The 18,250-nt window shown below is 44.8% G+C and overlaps 1 protein-coding gene across 4 annotated transcripts in view; it reads left to right on the top strand.

Annotated features, from left to right (window-relative positions):
• The window catches only part of LOC128738104 (venom metalloproteinase 3), a 373,270-nt gene that overhangs the window by 82,626 nt on the left and 272,394 nt on the right, over positions 1-18,250 (top strand). For all 4 annotated transcript variants that reach the window (XM_053832958.1, XM_053832957.1, XM_053832959.1 and 1 more), the window contains one exon: positions 7,505-7,591. In XM_053832958.1, coding sequence (XP_053688933.1) covers positions 7,520-7,591 — 72 coding nt within the window. In that variant the 5' untranslated portion in view covers positions 7,505-7,519. The remainder of the gene's footprint in view (positions 1-7,504; positions 7,592-18,250) is intronic.

The following is an 18,250-nucleotide window of genomic DNA, read 5'->3' as shown; positions in this document are numbered from 1 at the left end:
ACCTGACGCAGGGATCGAAAGAGTAGATGAACATATCCTTCTAGTTTCAACTCGGATTTTTCTCCTCCTTTTAACAGCAAATGTTTGCTTATTTCCTCTACAGCTTCTCCTGTTACCCATTTTACTCGCCGTGTCCGAGATCTCGCCACCTTTTCGAGTTTCTTTGAACTGATTACGATGCCTAAGGACTGGTAGTAGACGCAACGGGCGACCGCGAAAGTTAGCTCGGTCAGAGTGGCCTAATACGTACTGTGTTTGTGCCTCTAATTAGCTATCTTTATGTTTCTTAACTATACGCTCTTACTGCAACAGAACGGGTAACAATCCAATTCAGAATCCGTTATACGCCTCCAAGTCTCTCGGTCATGGGCTGTTATTTCTCCATTGCACACAACCCTCGCTGCACTGGCATGCATGGAGAGCTCGTCAGGCATTCTTGTTACATGTCCAGCCCGTTGGAGTTTTTTGTGCTTTTCTTCGTAAATTTGTACCTATAAGACATTTATATGTCGAGCATCTACGCTACACACTGTCTTCCAAAGCGCTAGAAACTTGCCCATCGGCCACCTTTTAAGTCCATCCTTAATAAATATGCTGACTCATACAGTGCCAGTGCTGTGAGAATTTGCATGATTACTTACTTATTCAGCCGAGAGCCGGGGTGGCTTTGGTGTATCAAGAATTCCTCTCCATTGTACTCGGTCCTGGGCTGCTCGTCGCCAATTCGTTACGCATCTCGATACACGCAAGACGGCTTCAACCTAGACGAGCTATCTGGCACGTTGAGCTCCTCTATTCCTGGTGCCGCCGGGGGTTCTTGAAGAGAACGGCTTTCGCTGCTCAGTCGTCCGGCATCCTTGCGACGTGGCCGGACCACCGTAGTCTCCCAACTTTCGCCAGGTGTTCGATAGGAATCCCTCCATACGCTCGTGCTTCATACGCCTACGCCACTCTTTGCTTTCCATTTGTACTCCGCCAAAGTCTTCCGTAAGCAAACTTACTGTCTCAAGTCCGTAGAGGTCTGATTAGCGTTTTGTACATCGTCAAACTTATGCGGCGGCATTGATTTGTAACCTCCTAGCCTCCGTTTTAGTCTGGTGTAGATTGCCTCCGCTGTCCCAAGATTTCTAGTAATGATATCGAGGTCGTCTGCGACAGTTTGGAGTTGGCTGCTCTTGTTGAAGATCGTTCCCTCGTTTCGATGCCCGCTCGCCAGATTACACCTTCAATAGCGATATTGAATAACATATAGGATAGTCCATCCGCTTGCCGCAACTCTAGGCGCGATTCGAAAGAACTCGAGAGTGTCTCCGAAACGCGCACGTAGCACATCACTCGCTCCAGGATAGCTTTGATCAGCCGCGTCAGTTTGTCCAAAAAACCGTACTCGTGCATTATCTGCCATAACTGTTCGCGGCCAACTGTATTGTATGCTGCCTTGAAATCCACGAAAATATGATGCGTGGGCACGTTGTACTCTTGACATTTTTGGATGATTTGTCGGCGAGTAAAAATTTGATCCGTAGTAATAAGGGCCCCTGTAAAGCCCGCCTGATACTGGGATACTGCTCTATAAATTCTCTTGCTTGGGGATAAATGACGCAAAATCTGGGAGAGCGCCTAAGGCGGCGTTAACCAACGTGATACCGCGGTAATTAAAACAATCTAGCCTGTCGCCCTTTTTGTAGATGAGACAGACTACGCCTTCCATCCACTCCACCGGTAGTTTCTCTTCTTCCCAAATCCTTCAAATCAGCCAGTGAAGTGCCTTTGCTAGCGGTTCTTGGCCATTTTTGTAGAGTTCTGCCGGGAGTCGGCTCTATTATTCTTCAGCAGACCGATTTCACACCGAATCTCTTTGCGATCGAGAGCCGGTACGCTGTTGTCATTTGTAGGTACTCCGAGGTTAACTTCCATTGCGTCTCCTTCTGCTATGTCGCCGTTGAGGTGCTTATCGAAGTACTGCTTCCACCTGTCGGCCACCTCGCGCTCGTTTATGATTAGATCCCCTCCCTCGTACCTACACATGTCAGGTTTAGGTGTGTAGCCCTTACGAGTTTGGTTCACCTTCTCGGAAAACTGACGTGTGTCATTAGCCCGGAATTGTTGTTCCAGTTCTTCACGATCTCTGTGCTTGTTCTGGCGCTTTTTCCTCCTCAGGATCGTTGTCAACTTATTCCGCGCTCGTCGATACTTAGCCAAATTCTCTCTCGTGGATAAGCTTAGATAGTTTTTCCAAGCTGTTTCGTATGTTCTATCGCTTGTTGTGTTTGGATTAGCATGATACGTGCCTTTAATTGGTTATGTAATCGCCCAGTTAGCTTGGAGGTACAATGCTGGTCTAATTAGCCAGTCGTCGTAGGTTTGATACCCGGCTAGGCGGTGCTGCTGGAGTTAGCAGGATCGTTGCAATTACCACGAAATTTTTCTGTAGTTTAATATCCGGTTGCGAAGTCTGTCGAAAAAGAAGGAAAAAGATTTAAAGACGATTATACCCATGGGTTTACTTTTAGTTGGTTGCGTAATTTGTACAAGGTACTATTTATGGTCGCTGTAGCATGTTACTAGTTTACTCCTCTATATTTAAAACAAGGTTTAGGGTTGCTGCGTATCTCTGCAGGATTTTAAAAGGCTATTTCCAAAATCAAACGCTGATTTAGGAGACAGAGATGGTGGTTGGTAAATGGCTAGATAATGCGGAATATAGACCCCATAGTGGTCGTTATCCTCTTATCCAGCAACTCCGATCCCGACCTCCTCGTGGTACCAGCCGGAATACGAGCAACCTTAGCGGCGATCGGGTAACCAACCCCGGTAGAAACTAAGGTCGTATACTAACCGGGAAGGAGGTATAGTGAGTCTCGGCACTATAAGATGGCAGCTTCATCGCGAGACTCGGTAGTGTTGCCCCAGTACGGCTACACACCTAAATTAAAAAACTAACAACATTCAAGCATATTCGGAGCGGAATATTCACCATCGACCTAGGCGACGGAACAAGGACGACGAATGGAGACTCGGTACTTGGAACTGCAGATCGCTAAATTTCGCAGGTTGCGAGCGGGTGCTGATTGAACAGCTTGAACCCCGCAAACTCGGCATCGTAGCTCTACAGGAAATCTGTCGCAAAGGAGAGAAGGTATGAAAGATCCGTGACGGAAAGGCCCAGTTTTACCAGAGCGGTGGCGCTACCAACGAATTGGGAACGGGCTTTGTAGTGCTGGGCGACTTGCAGGATCGCGTGATAAATTGGAAGGCAATCAACGAGAGAATGTGTGTATTGAGGATAAAGGGCCGTTTCTTCAATTATAGCATCATTAACGTGCACTGCCCGCACTAAGGTAGACCCGACGATGAGAAAGAAGCGTTCTACACGAGGCTGGAGGCTACGTACGACAGCTACTCGTCACGGGTCATCAAGATCGTTATCGGGGACATGAACGCCCAGCTCGGAAGGGAAGAAATGTATAGACCGGTGGTAGGACCCCATAGCCTGCACTCCAACACATACGATAACGGCCAAAGATGTATAAACTTCGCAGCTTCCCGAGGCCTGGTGATCCGAACCTTTTTCCCGCGCAAGAATATCCACAAAGCCACCTGGAGATCACCTCACCAACGTACAATGAACCAAATTGCCCACGTTCTCATAGAGGGTCGGTTTTTCTCTAACATCACGAACGTACGCTCCCGTCGGGGTGCGGTTATTGATTCTGACCATTACCTAGTAGCAGTACATGTGCGCTCAAAGCTGTCCACCGTATACCGGACACGTCAAAGCCGCCCTCCTCGGCTGAACATCAGGCAGCTAGATAACCCACAAGCTGCCGAGAACTACGCGCAAATACTGAATGAGGCATTGCCTTCTTCCGAGGAGTTAGGTGCTTCAAACCTCGAAGACGGTTGGGGCAGAATACGCTCGGCCATCGGAGAGGCCGCTACCGCGGCACTAGGTATTGAGCCTCGGAGTACACAACATGATTGGTTTGATGGGGAATGCCAACAAGCGGTGGAGGGGACAAAGACTGCTTGGAAAAATTATCTAAGGATTGCTACTAGAGAGAACTTGGCCAAACACCGACGAGCTTGGAACCAGTTGAACACGATCCTGAGGAGGAAAAAGCGCAAAAAGGAGGACGGAGATCGTGAAGAATTAGAACAACTATTCCGAGCTTATGACACGCGCAAATTTTATGAGAAGGTGAACCAAACTCGGAAGGGCTACACACCGAAACCTGACATGTGTAGGGACGAGGGAGGGAATCTAATTACAAACGAGCGCGAGGTGGTCGACAGGTGGAAGCAGTTCTTCGATGAACACCTCAATGGCGAAATCGCAGAAGGAGGCTGAACGGAAATTAACCTAGGAGCGCCCATGGAAGATAGTAATGTCGTAGCACCTGATCTCCAAGAAGTCAAACGAGAAATCGGGCTGCTGAAGACCAATAAAGTCGCTGGGAAGAGTCGGCAGAGCTTTATAAACATGACGGAGAAACGCTAGCAAAGGCTCTACACTGGGTTATTTCGAGGATTTGGGAGGAAGAAAAGCTACCGGAGGAATGGATGGAAGGAGTGGTTTGTCCCATCTACAAAAAGGGTGATCGGCTAGACTGCTGCAACTATCGTGGTATTACGCTGGTAAACGCCGCCTACAAGGTACTCTCCCAGATCCTGTTACGCCGGCTGTCACCGATAGCACAAGGTTTCGTAGGGAATTATCAGGCGGGTTTCATGGGGGCTCGCGCAACTACGGACCAAATTTTCACTACCTGACAGATCTTGCAGAAATGTCGGGAGTACAACGTGCCCACGCATCACATCTTTATTGATTTCAAAGCAGCATATGATACAGTCGATCGAGACAAGCTATGGCAGATAATGCACGAATACGGTTTTCCGGACAAACTGACGCGACTGATCAGAGCTACATTGGATCGAGTGATGTGTATCGTACGCATCTCTGGGACACTCTCGAGTCCCTTCGAGACGCGGCGAGGGTTGAGACAAGGTGACGTTTATACTGCATGCTGTTCAACATCGCTCTTGAGGGGGTGATCCGACGTGCGGGCATCGAAACGAGAGGCACGATTTTTACCAAAAGTAGCCAACTTCTAGGCTTTGCAAATTACTTCGATATCATTGCCAGGAACTTTGCGACGGCGGAGGCAATCTACGCCAGACTGAAAGCGGAGTCTAGGAGAATTGGGCTAAAAATAAATGCGTCGAAGACCAAATACATGAAAGGAAGAGGCTCAAAGGAAACAAACGCGCGCCTCCCACGAACGGTAACCGTTGACGGCGACGAACTAGAAGTGGTAGAGGAGTTCATGTATTTGGAATCGCTGGTGACCGCGGACAACAACACTAGTAAGGAGATCCAGCGGCGCATCCAAGCGGGAAATCGTGCCTACTTTGTCCTTCGTAAAACGCTACGATCAGGAAGCATACGCCGCCGCACGAAGCTAACAATGAACAAAACCATTATTAGACCGGTAGTTCTTTATGGACTTGAAGCCTTGACACTGCTTACGGAGGACACACGCGCCCTTGCCTTGAGCGGAAAGTGCTGCGGACGATATTTGGCGGAGTACAAACTGAAAGCGGAAAGTGGCGGAGGCGTATGAATCACGAGCTACAGGCACTGCTTGGGGAGACTCCCATCGTACATCTAGCGAAAGTTAGCAGGCTACGGTGGGCCGGACATGTCGTAAGGATGCCGGACGACAGTGCGACGAAAATAATCCTCTTCAACAACCCCACCGGCACCAGGAACAGGGGGCCCAACGTGCACGATGGCTCGACCAGGTCGAAAGCGATTTGCGACTTCTGAGATGACTAGGAAATTGGCGACGAGTGGCCCAAGATCGAGTTGAATGTAGACGAGTGCTTGAAACAGCACGAGCCACCCCAGCTCTATGCTGCTGAAGAAGAAGAAGAAGGAGCAGAGATAGGATGTAGAAGAGCTATATTAACGTAGAGGGTTCCTCAGGGTTCTATCCTTGGACTGACGTTGTGCTGATGTACAACGGAGTATTAAAGCTGAATCTTACCAGGGGTGAGCAGAGGGATCGCTTTCAGGAACGACGGGGGAAATATAGTATTGTAATCGAGCATATTAGAGGATTTACCTGGAATGTGTAATGTGTGTTGATGGCACCTTATTTAGGTAGTTGCCGGTAGCGTATAACTGGCACAAAAAAGTGTCGGAGTCGTTTGACAGCTTCCTGCGTAAATGGGATGTGTAATCATTTTATGTCAGATGGTGAACCGCAGGACATCACATTGGCGATCTTTTGGCCAAATTTAACCTTCGGTGGAATATATTTTGAAATATTGACTAGTCGGGGAGAATTCCGAATGTAAAGTGGAGATTTCCTTCGCTTGAAGCCTATAGCAAAAATTTGTTAAGGTTGAGCCGGGAAAAGCACATAGCTAGCCACTATGAGGATAGGGTCGAGATGAATCGATGGCCAATATAATGAAAACACTGAAACGTTGGATAGGTAGAATATGACCATTGATTTTAGGAAGGCAAGGTTCATAGACGTGCAATATCAATGATAATATATTGTAGATACTGGGCCGATTATAATGCCATCCTATAGAACGTGGTTGACATAGGCATCATGCAAATTATGTCGAAACTACAGCATAGATTATATGAGGACCAAGAGGCAAGTCGTTGAAAACAATAGCGGGTAATCGATCTCGGATCCATCGCCAGGGAACTATCCATCGATGTAGAGTAGATTTATCGCCGGCGTATGTTCGAGTTATCTGCAAGGAAGTTAATAGCCTAGTGGCTCACGAAAAGACGTCAAACAGCACAACAGCCGATCATGCTTGGGAGTTGAATGGCTTAAGATGCTCAATGCTAAGGCGCATCCCCCTCGCGACGTTGTATCTAACCATGGTTCCGGGAAGGCAAGAAATAGACGTTGGAAGTATAGAATTAAATAGCCATGGTTTGCCACAAATGGAGAACGTGCAACCCGAGCCAAAAAATTCTGATAGCCACAAATTTCGAACTTGGGAATCCCATGAAATACCATTTCACCTCAGGGTGGTCTCGCTGAGGTTTTTTTTACAAATTACAAATTCCCTATTGCTAAGTGACTTGTAATGCAACCATCTACAGATATGGAATAACTTGGATTTCGAAAGCTGGAATTCATGTTTCAGATTGCCAATTCTGGGTACGCCACTCATACCTCGCATTTCATGAAGTAGAAAGATAGTAGGGAAATACATTCTGAATTGTTGAATTGTTGTCTTAGGATGCAGTTATATTCGAGGTCATTTTAAGACGACTAACTGATTGCTCCAAGCGGTACGGTGGTACAAGAGTATACAACGAGGTCAAGGTAACCATTCTCTATTTCCTTATGAACTCATGGATACATTCGGATTGTGTGATATAAATAGAATAACAAATCGAGTTTATGCTTGTAATGAGTATACACTAATCAACATTTTTGTTTTTTTCTCCCGTTTTTCCTCACAGACCCCTCTTGCCAAGATGACGCGACTTGGCTTATACATAGCAGCGTCATGGACGATATTCTGCACGTACAGTGTTGCCATGCCGGATGTAAGTACTACCTTTTGAATCACCACAATTTTAATACAACCAGTAACTAGTAGAACGTAATTTAAATTCTTTCCTTCGTTGATACTATACTCACTTGGTTGAGATAATTTAATTGCCGGTTAGCCCCTCGTCACAATAAAGTACATATCTGCTACGGGGTGGTTTTTCCACATCCAAAGAATGAAAACCGAACAATTAGAACGGAGTGCAAAGCAGCTGCTAACAACCAGTAGTGCATGCACTGCAATCATCGTGAGAACCGAGCGCATATCTCTATCGGTTAAGTGGTTTGTGATATGCAACAGAAGCTGAGCACAGACAGGTTGAAAATCTCGATCGGTTCCACAATGTTGTGAGAAAGGGTGCATATCATTAGGACGGCCGACTGACGGGTGGAAATCCTACGCGTAGCAAAAAAAAACTGCCTTACGAGAGCGGCGTGAGATGTGGAACAACACACAAATAAATCGAAGCAAATTGTTGCACCTATCGAGCTGCCTCCAAATAGAACAAAACCACGAACGCAAAGTAGGTACCTTCGGGTCTTATGACGGCCCTTTTTATCAGGTTGCATAATCTTTCTGCTAGACCGACTGGTATACCATGTTGGTGCAATCAGCGGAGTGTGGTGTGAGGCAACAAGAACAGCAGACAACGTGTATGTCCAAAGTTGCTGCGCTTGCAACTTTGCTGACTGCTGCTGCTGCTACTGCTGCAACTGTAGGTTACTAGGTAGCGAAGGGTGTAGGCTCCGGTCGGGGTTGACCGTGGGAGTGAGGGAGAAAAACAGGGGAGAAGGTGAGGTGGTTCATTCATTTAACCCAATTGACTATCGAGTTAGACTGCATTGAAGTGTTGTTTCAGATGTGTATTCGGTTGCATTGTTTGTTTGCATGCATTAAGTCTCGTTTCCCTTATAATTTGTACTTGGGGTGCACTTTTTGCCAGCCCTGTTGCTAATATGGACGATGCAGTGTGTGCATGTTAAATTGGCGGTATGCCGATATGGATGCTCGTAAATACTATCAGACAGCGGTTGTAGTTTAGGTATCTTTTTTTTTTGTTGATACTTAGTTGTACGCAAGTTTCTCATACGGCTTCGCAAATTAACCGGTATGAGTGCGTAATTCGATCTGATAGCATTAATTAAATCAGGCGAAATCGATCAAATTTGCAAAATTGATATGTAGAGCGAGGATTATTGCCACCTTCGGTGAGTCGTGCTTCCTGCGCGAACAGACTTGCCGGAGCTGTCGACAATCGATTGGATCGTTAGTCGATTGAACTGATTCATATGTACATGATTCATGAAGCAGTTTCATTCTTTTGACATGTATGAAAGCTAATCGACAATCTATTGCTTGTTAACGTGTTTAGTTATATTTATGCAACCGGAGTAATAAAAAAACTATTTTTTTTCAATAATCTCTTTGATTGAAATATTTATTGCTACTCCGAGGTTTTGTTGTAAAATTGAAAGAAGAACAAAATTACGATTGTTTTGAACTGCTGAACGATTTTCGAATCAAACGATCTAAATGGCATTTAAATAATTGCTTCGTTGTTGAAAGGTACCCGTTAAATACACCTGTAAATAGTGTCTGCCAGCGCAATTCACTTGGAGTATCGATTGTAAACAACAATTATCTTGTCAACTCGTCTCGTCTCGTCTCGTCTCGTCTCGTTGAGAAGTTCCTAGAATCAATTAGGTTTGGTTTATCTGCAACGCGCAGAAGCCCTGTTTCTGGTTCATTTGCTGGTAGGTAGCTTCAATGTCCGTTGGACTGTGAATGTACGATGTGATTATAGCATCTTATTGCCCCGCTAAGAAGTTGAGCCGACAAGACAAGGTCATTTTGAAGGCTGCCGTTATGCAACATGCACTGTTGTAGGGCCCACTTTCACGTGCCCTGCAGCTGTCCATTTTTAGCCGCTTCGTTGATCTTTTTGTTTTAAACAAATAATTCGCTTGTATCGGGTTATTCAGCTCGTTCCACGAAACCCTTCGACCTCTATTAACTAAGTGAGCGACTTGATATATGTTGAGCCATTCGTCCGCTGCCCTGTGCCTTCACAAGTTCGTAACATTTGGCAGTAGCCGCTACACATTAGCAATCGAAGTAGATCGTTCCCAATTTGGAAATACCTGTCAGCGTAACATATTAATCCAAATGTGCTGTTTGAAAGGCCACACGTGAACGTTTTATTAGTTTCACAACAAACACCAAAAGAGTAAATATGTTAATTAACCAAAGGATTAGTTTAAAGTTTGATGTGGGTATTGCCTTTCATATTGGGTGAAGTATTCCATTTCTTGGAGGGTCTATAAATAAGACGTTGATCAATTAGGTCCAGTGAAGCCACTTGTACAGATTTTTCCGATGTTTTTGGTGTTTCACCAGACCTCGACTACGTTATTCTAATATTACCTTACGTTTCCATTGTTGTCGTTATTACAATTAACATAAAACAAATATTCCATTTGAGCACTTTTTCCACTTCACGATTGTAAGATTGGTTCACTCTCTTCATATCTTTATCTTCTTAAGCAAAAGACTAGTAATACATATTCAGATGGGGTTTCACTTTTTTATACAAACTTGAGAAACTGCCCTGATATATATTTTCTATAAATTAGCTACTGAAAAAGACGTATAAAACGTCACTGTTCGAACACAACTTACAAGCACACGCTTATAATTTTACGTTTACGTTACGTTTGTGCGTCAAACGATCAAAAAAATTTCTAGAAATTGATTTCCCAAATAAAAACTTTGCCGCTATATAACAATACTGAAACGAATGTAGCACTCATAGGTTTTAATGTGTTATAGCTATTTTCATAAAAATGTAAGTAGTTTGCGTAATTTTATTCAATAAACATCAAAGCACAGAACAGAAGTGGAAGTCCGAACGATTCGGCGATCAAAACTGGTAACAGAGCCTTTTTTGTTTTTATTTTTCTTTGGGAAGGTTTTCGCATAGAAGCGAATAACAGCAATATAAGCAGAACGCACGCTGCCAATCGCATAGCAGCTTTCACATGCTTTCGTGTGCATTCGTATGCGTTCGTGTGTTTTCGTGGAAAAAAGTGACTCGCTACCGCCAGGTTCGCTAGTATCTGTAGAAAGTAGCATGTACGTGTTTGGATTTCTACTTCCACTTCTGTTCTGTGATCAAAGCCACTGTTTTTCCACTAGCACGTAACCAGGCTGAAAAAACTAGCAGCAATCGCTTACGCGTATCCGCTCTTGATGATCGTTTAGAAAACACACAATTATGATCACGTTTACTTATTCTAGAAACTAAACAGCTGTGAATATGCTATCACAGAACAATTCTACTTCTTTTTATTACGGAAGAACACAAAAATTCCCCTCTGATATGAAAATATAAATCAATTTTCATTCACTAGCCATTAGCAGCATTTTGTTTTTAATTCCAGCGTATGGTGCGTTATTTACACTACTACCAATATATGTGCTGACATATCTGGTATTTGAGTGACAACTGGCGCTAGTGTATATGAATGATTCAGTGATACACTAGCGCCAGCAGCAAGCTGTTGTCATTGCAAAACTAATTATCTTCGATGAGCCCGGAATGTAGGCAATAGCGAGAAGTTATCCATCGGTCTCTCTTTTCTTGTCTCTTTTGCTCTTTTTGTGAAAAGCATTTAATTGCTGTGCTAGCAATTTCGGCCTATCGGATTTAAAAAACACAGACACCACTATAGTAAATGAGCTCAATTTAGCCGCAGCGACTTCATCATTTCTCGCGACTATAACTCAAATTCAGTATCATTTTATTAAGACCAAAATACACGCCGATATTCCGTAAATATTATTCTATCAACTGGTATAAAAATCTTGTCTCGAATAAATATAGTTTCAACGTAGTTCCTGAATATTGTTCAGGCTACCGCTTAATGGGCTGGAAATACCCACCCGTACCCTATATCATCAAATAATGAATATCCTAACACCTAATGCATACGATGCATGCATACATATCCAAGCATCTCAAGTGACCAATAAAATCTATAAAATTGCAATCGACCATCAGCGATTTTTATCAAAATTGGCATAATCCTTCATTCCATGGGACCATGAAGAATATTTTGAAAAATGATCCTCGATTGATTCAATACAAAAACAATGGGTGTACGGTTTGACGGCAAGCAGAAGTTGCAAGAGTCGAATCGGGAGCTGCAAATCTTCCTGATATTCTTCGGGACAAATAGACTGGTCAAAGGTTCCAGAATGTTTCCAGGTTGTTGATATGGGGATGTTTCTCCAAAAATCTGGCACTGATATCGCTATCCTCGTGAATGATAGGAGGGAGTGACCCTGCTTGCAGAGATCCCCATGGGAACGTAAAGGCGACTATACACTACTAGCGGGGATAGCGGCCTAGAGTTGGGACTCAACAAACTAGATGAATAAATATCTTATTCTAAACGAGGGTACGATCGAGAGAGCTATAGGAAGTAAAGCTGAAGTCTTTGTCAAAAGCAGTAAGTTGTCGCGGTCACCGCCAACAAAGAAAGATAGCACTCCGGAATCGGGGGCGCAACCGAAGAAGGCAAGCCCACTGAAATCGGGGGCGCAACCCAAGAAGGGAAGCCCCCCGAAAAAGGGGCCACTGCTCAAGTAAAAGTCGACTCCACTAAGGTCCAACACCCCAGTTAGATCGCAGGTAGCTGCCGCTGCTAGCTCTGCCAAAAAGATGGGCGGCAGCTGTAGTGCCTCTGCTCTACCGTCATAGCTGCCGAGCTGGAGAGGCTTGTGAAATCGCTGAATTTCATACCATGGCCTCTAAGGCTATGGTCATGTCAAGTCAGGCGCGTACCCCGCGTCTTTGCCAAAGTGGTGACGCCTGACGACGGACCAACGCTGCTTGCAAAGAGGCAGTGACGTCTCTACCAGCAAACAGGCGGAAGGAGTCCCGAACGGTACAACCGTAACCGAAGACGAATGGCGGGTGGTTAGGCGCCTAATTGGAAACCGAGGAAGGCTGCGGCTGTAAAGCCAAAGCCGAAGCAAGCCCATAGGGGCGACGCCTTGGTAATGAAGCTGACAGGTCAACTGTCGTACGCCGATCTACTCCGCAAGGTGACAGGAAACCCCAAGTTTCAGGAGTTTGGAGCCAACGAGATATATCCGCCAGACTCTGGCCAGGAGTGTTGGCAAAGGGGAGGGCAAAGTGTTGGCGTCTGGCAAAATCAGGGTAGGTTGGTCAGTGTCCGCACTCACGACCAAGCAGCGCGTAGAGCGGTGTTTTAGGTGCATAGCCTTCGGCCATCGGGCGGGTAAGTACAAAGCCCCCGATCGGTCTAAGTTGTGTTGGCGATGCGGCGAAGAAGGTCGCTTCGCGAGGGGATACAGATACTTGCGCTGTACAGCAGAAGCAGATAACAAGCATGCAACAGACAGACCACTGTGTATGACTTTTAGGCGGGCTCTTAAACGATAATGGAATCATCGTTCCATCATTAACCATCAGCCACTGCGACACGGTGCAGCAGTTGCTCTGGCAAACGGCAGCCAAGACGAGATTCGATATTGGTATTATCGCAGACCCCTATCGTGTCCCTCGGGGCAACGCTAACTAGGAGACGGATAAGGTTCGTATGGCAGCGATTGCTGTCATGGGCAAACACCCCATCCAGGTGGTATCGACCGACCAAGAGGGGTTCGTGATTGCTTGGTTGATGGCGTTTACATCTGCAGTTGTTACGCTCCACCTACGTGGTCTCCGGAGTAGTTTGACTGGATGCTAGATATGCTTACCGACGAGCTCACGGGCCGCAAGCCGGTTGACATTGGAGGCGACTTCAATGGTTGGCCTGTCGAGTGTCCGATGAGTACACGCATAGCGACCACTAAGCTATACGGAGCACAACTGAACGACGAACGTCACGGTCAGGCGGGTTCTAGTCGATTGGGTGGGGATGGAAAGTGAAGGCCTTCGGTAAAGACCTGTTCGTTGAAGCACTCAGCACAGAGAGCAACCGCTCGAACCTGAGAGCCCATGTCCTAATACGTACACGTGATACTACCATGCCAGACGGGGCAGCCAATGAACGGTCATCACTCGGTATACTGGTGGTTAGGCGTAGCAAGGAATCCTGTTTTCAGGAGCTATGCCGTGATGCGGATTCAAACCCCTGGGGTGGTGCTTACCAGGTGGTGATGAAAAAGATGACGGGTGCATCTACTCCACCGGAAACCTGCCCACATAAACTGAAGCTCATCCTGGAAGAGCTTTTACCGCAACACGATCCGGTGATGTGGCTTCCGACCCCGTACGGTCAAGAGATTGACACTCTAGTTCTGATAACGAATGGGGAACTCATTGCGATTGCTAGGGGGTTAAAAAGGAGGAGGCTGCCTGGCCCTGACGGGATTCCGAGCGAGACACTCAAAGCGGCGATCCAAGCATATCCTGATGTGCTTAGTGAGATGCTTCAGAAGATGCGAATTGCTAGATAAATGGAAAATCCAAAGATTGGTACTGCTCCCGAAGCCGGGGAAACCACCAGGCTCATCGTGCAGACCAATTTACCTACTTGACTCGTTAGGCTAGTTACTAGAGCAGGTAATTATAAACAGGCTAACGCCTGATGTGGAAAGTAATACCGGACTGGTGAGGACGCAGTTTGGCTTCCGTGAGGGGAAGTCCACAGTCGTTGATGACCGTCATAGAGAGAGCCGAGAAACCTATGAGACAGAAGAGACGGGGCGACATGTATTGTGCCTTTAACGTCGTTAACAGCGCTAGCTGGGGTGCAAGCGCTGCATGGGATGTGGGTACCGGACCACCTACGCAAGTTACTTAAGAACTACTTCGAAAACCGGACGCTAGGGTACGACACGGCTGATGGGGCGAACAAGTATAAAGTAACAGCGGGTGTTCCACAGAGCTCGATTTTCGGTCCTACGCTCTGGAATCCCATGTTCGATGAGGTGGTGAGGCTTGAGCTGACCACTGGGCTCGAGATCACAGGCTTCGCCGACGATATCGTCCTAACAGTGGTAGCAGAGTTTCTAGAATGCTGGGATCAGACGCCATAAGTTATGGCTATGGGTAAATTTTCTTTTTATTTAATTCCAGGTTTCGTATTCTACTAAGACGCTCCAAAAACTTCAGTTACTTTAGTGTGCCAACCGGATTATAGTCCTCCAGTGTTGTCAGTCCTGGGCTGCCGTTCTCTAATCCCCTTGAACGGGTGCGGGGTCTGTCCCGAAGTCTACGACCTCTTCCTGGTTCTCTACTAAAAACTGTATTGGTAACTCTTTCATCGGGCATTCTGACCACGTTCCCAGCCCACCGCAGCCTTTTCCAAGCTCTTTTTTTCTCTCCATCGCTTGTTGGCATTCCTCGTCAAACATTTCGTGCGCTCGAGGTTTCCTCTACTGAACCTGTAGTCTTCAAAATTGGTGTTGAGTGGTCCGAACATCATACACGATTTGGCGCTGACTGGCTTATATATCGCACCGGAATTGGCACTTAATGGCCTGATAATCACACACGAATTGGCCCTGGGTGGTCCGATTATCACACAAAGGTTTTACTGACGCTCATTCAGGGCAGAGCAAAGCAGCAAAGCACTTCAAAAGAAAACAATCTCGCGGCTTGTCAGTTGCAAGTTGCATGTTGCATATGACGATGGTGGATGATAGATATGGCAACAATGTAATTCTCGTGCCGTTGCTTGCTGCAGTACGAGCGCACAATGAGAATCTAAAGTTTGTTTATATTTCTCTTTATTTTTGGTCTGTTTCTCATTGCGTGGATGTATTTCTCATTTGTGGCAGCAGTTCTGCTCATTGCACAATATGATCCCAATTCTCCCATTTTCTCATTGAAACTCTCTTCAGATACTAAATAAATTTAGCAACAAAGAAATTCAAATTAGTTGAAAAGTACTAAAAATTTTAAAGACTTGCTAATATGACAATTTTAAAATTATTTTTTTTCGGAAAACGTTAAATTATAGCAAATTTTGAATTCATGTTTTGATACTACATACTTCGAGCTTTCAGGCGCACTATAAGAAACTGCGGCGACAAGAGACGACAAGAGTTGTTTTTTTATTAAAGTTTATGAGAATTTCATTTTTATTATAAGTATGGCGCACCTCATTGAGTTTAAATTTGTTATCATTTCCTTTTTTAATAGGCTAAGATATCAGTTTTAAAATGATATATAACAATAATATTTACATCCGGGATAACTATTTAATTTTTTGACTTTTTTAAAATGACTTATTTTTCAAACTTTTGAAATGGGCAACTTTGACGGATTATTTCTACACGATATTTTTTTCTATCAAAATTTTATTCACGAATCATAAAAATATAGACAATTTACTACAAAACCGCGTTTAAGCATGTGCTAAAATGCGAAATTTTATTTTCGGCAATTTTGGCCGCTACTTTATATGGAAGCATTTGATCATTTTTCCCCAAATCACCCTAAATATGAGGTCTTATAAGTTTAAATCATTTCTTCTGTAACACATATAATCTAGAATCAATTTGAAACTAAAAGATAATTTTGGCCAAAAATCGCAGTTTTCCGACTATTGTGCACTGTTCTGCGATTCTTTGATCAAGTATTCTGACGTATTCTGCTGCCACGCTATTTGCCGTCAAGCGCTGGACGTTGAAACGTAGTGTCCTGTCAGAGCAGGCCTTTACCCCGCTCGACGAGATAATGATCAGAGTCGATATTTGATCCCCGAAAAGACTGTACATCGATGACATCTAAAAAGTGTAGACCGTCAATCAAGACCTGATCGATCTGAGAGCTTCAGTCTCTATTTGAATTCCCCCAGGTGTGTTTTTGAGTATTCGGATGTGGAAAGTAGGCGCTGCAGATGGTCATTCCTTTGGCCTTGTCCTTAGCATCATCGAATTTTTCTTTTATCAGTGCGTATACTATGATTAGGATATTTTAAATTTTAAGGTCTAATAAAAGAACAAGGCGCCTCCATCAAATTCAATCAAAAAGGAGGCAACCGGTTGTTATACAGCTTCATTGTCAAACTTTTGATTATACATAGTTATAAATGATCAAAATCATAATATTCAGTTTGTAAGAGGTTGGAATAGTATTATTACCAGACTAGGAGTAAAAGTGCTTGGAATATCTGTTACCTGTTTCAATTCCGCTCTAGAATAAAATAGAATCTTTAAACATCGTTCAATGTAAACTTCATCCAAACTTTGGAAAGTTGTTAAAAACTAAAGCATTTGCCGTAATATGTTAGTTCACCCCATATCTCAACTAAAAAACGACTGAATATTTCTCAGCCTTCCGTGCGCGCATGACATACTTCTCCGTCGTTTACTGATTACCATCAAACACTACCCACCTACGTCCGGTTGGATATCCTTCACCAAGGCCGTACCAGGCGGCACGACAAGAAGCGACACCACCGGACACCGGCGAGAAGTTGTTCCTTCATTCATTATTGCCTTACGGTAAGGCCAAACTGGACCAACATAGGTTGACACTGGGCACACGTTCTCATTATACAGAAACTCCGAGATGCAACGTACTCCGAGTGCATGTTCAGCGATTAGATATAAGATTAAGCCAGCGCCACTGCATCAGCCGCCCCGCCTGATTAGAAACCAATCGCGGTTCAAGCAGACCGGTGCAATAACGAGATCGAACCCGTCTGTGTCGGTGTCGGGAATTGAAATATAAATGAACTCAGCCCACCCCCAGAGCGGCAGAGTGTGCAAGTTCTAGATCCGCACGGCGATCGAACGATTCGCCCGGCGTGCTAATTTATGGCCCATAAGTTGTTGTTAATTTCGAACCTGATCTTGACACTCGATGGCTTGATTTGGGATTTGATGCCAGTGAGTGAAGTGATCGAAACGCTGCTATAAAGATTTATTTGTGCTACATTGCGGGGGCCCCCGAGGTGAAGTTTCCTCTCTCATACGTACGGGGCGAATTGTTTTGATTCGTATTCATTCAGAGATTTTTTTGTGCTTCACCGCCACATTAAAACTACAGCTATTAAAAGCTGCACTACAAACCGAGATCAAGAGTCGCTGACTAGAAATAAATCTGATCGCATTCTGCCGATCAGAGTGGGTATATTGCTATGGTCTTGACAATTTATGTTCCGTCGGCTTATCGTTGATCGGATTGAATAATATGCCGATTCCGATGGAGGGGAAAAATGGAACATCGTTGCTCTAGTGAACAGTATCCGGTGGGGTTTACCAACGATGGCTTCCAAGACGTTGCTAGTTAATTTCAAATCACAAATTGTGAATCCGACATTGTATACAGTGTGCTATGTGTAATGAGTAATTACAAATCCTTATTTATAAAGCATTGGAATTCAACGTGAGTTCTTTGATATTCAGTTACTACGCTACACCAACTTATCCGATTCCTCAATGACTGTTAAGTGCGCTGTTCAAAGTTTATAAGGAGATGAGAGTTAATTCGGTGGCTCAAGTCATCCACGAATAGGATGAATATCAAGGGATCGAGATGGCTGCCTTGTGGTACGCCAAATGGTGTTGAAAAACTACCTCAGTCGACCGATCCTAATTTACCGACAGCTGATCTATCCAATAGATGCGATGAGCAAATGAGGAAAAACTAGCTCTTCAGTGTTAATTC

This window comes from Sabethes cyaneus, chromosome 2 (assembly GCF_943734655.1).
Source record: "Sabethes cyaneus chromosome 2, idSabCyanKW18_F2, whole genome shotgun sequence".
NCBI classification, from domain to species: Eukaryota; Metazoa; Arthropoda; class Insecta; order Diptera; family Culicidae; genus Sabethes; species Sabethes cyaneus.
The sequence above is the reverse complement of the archived record's forward strand: the minus strand, read 5'-3'. Positions and strand labels throughout refer to the sequence as shown.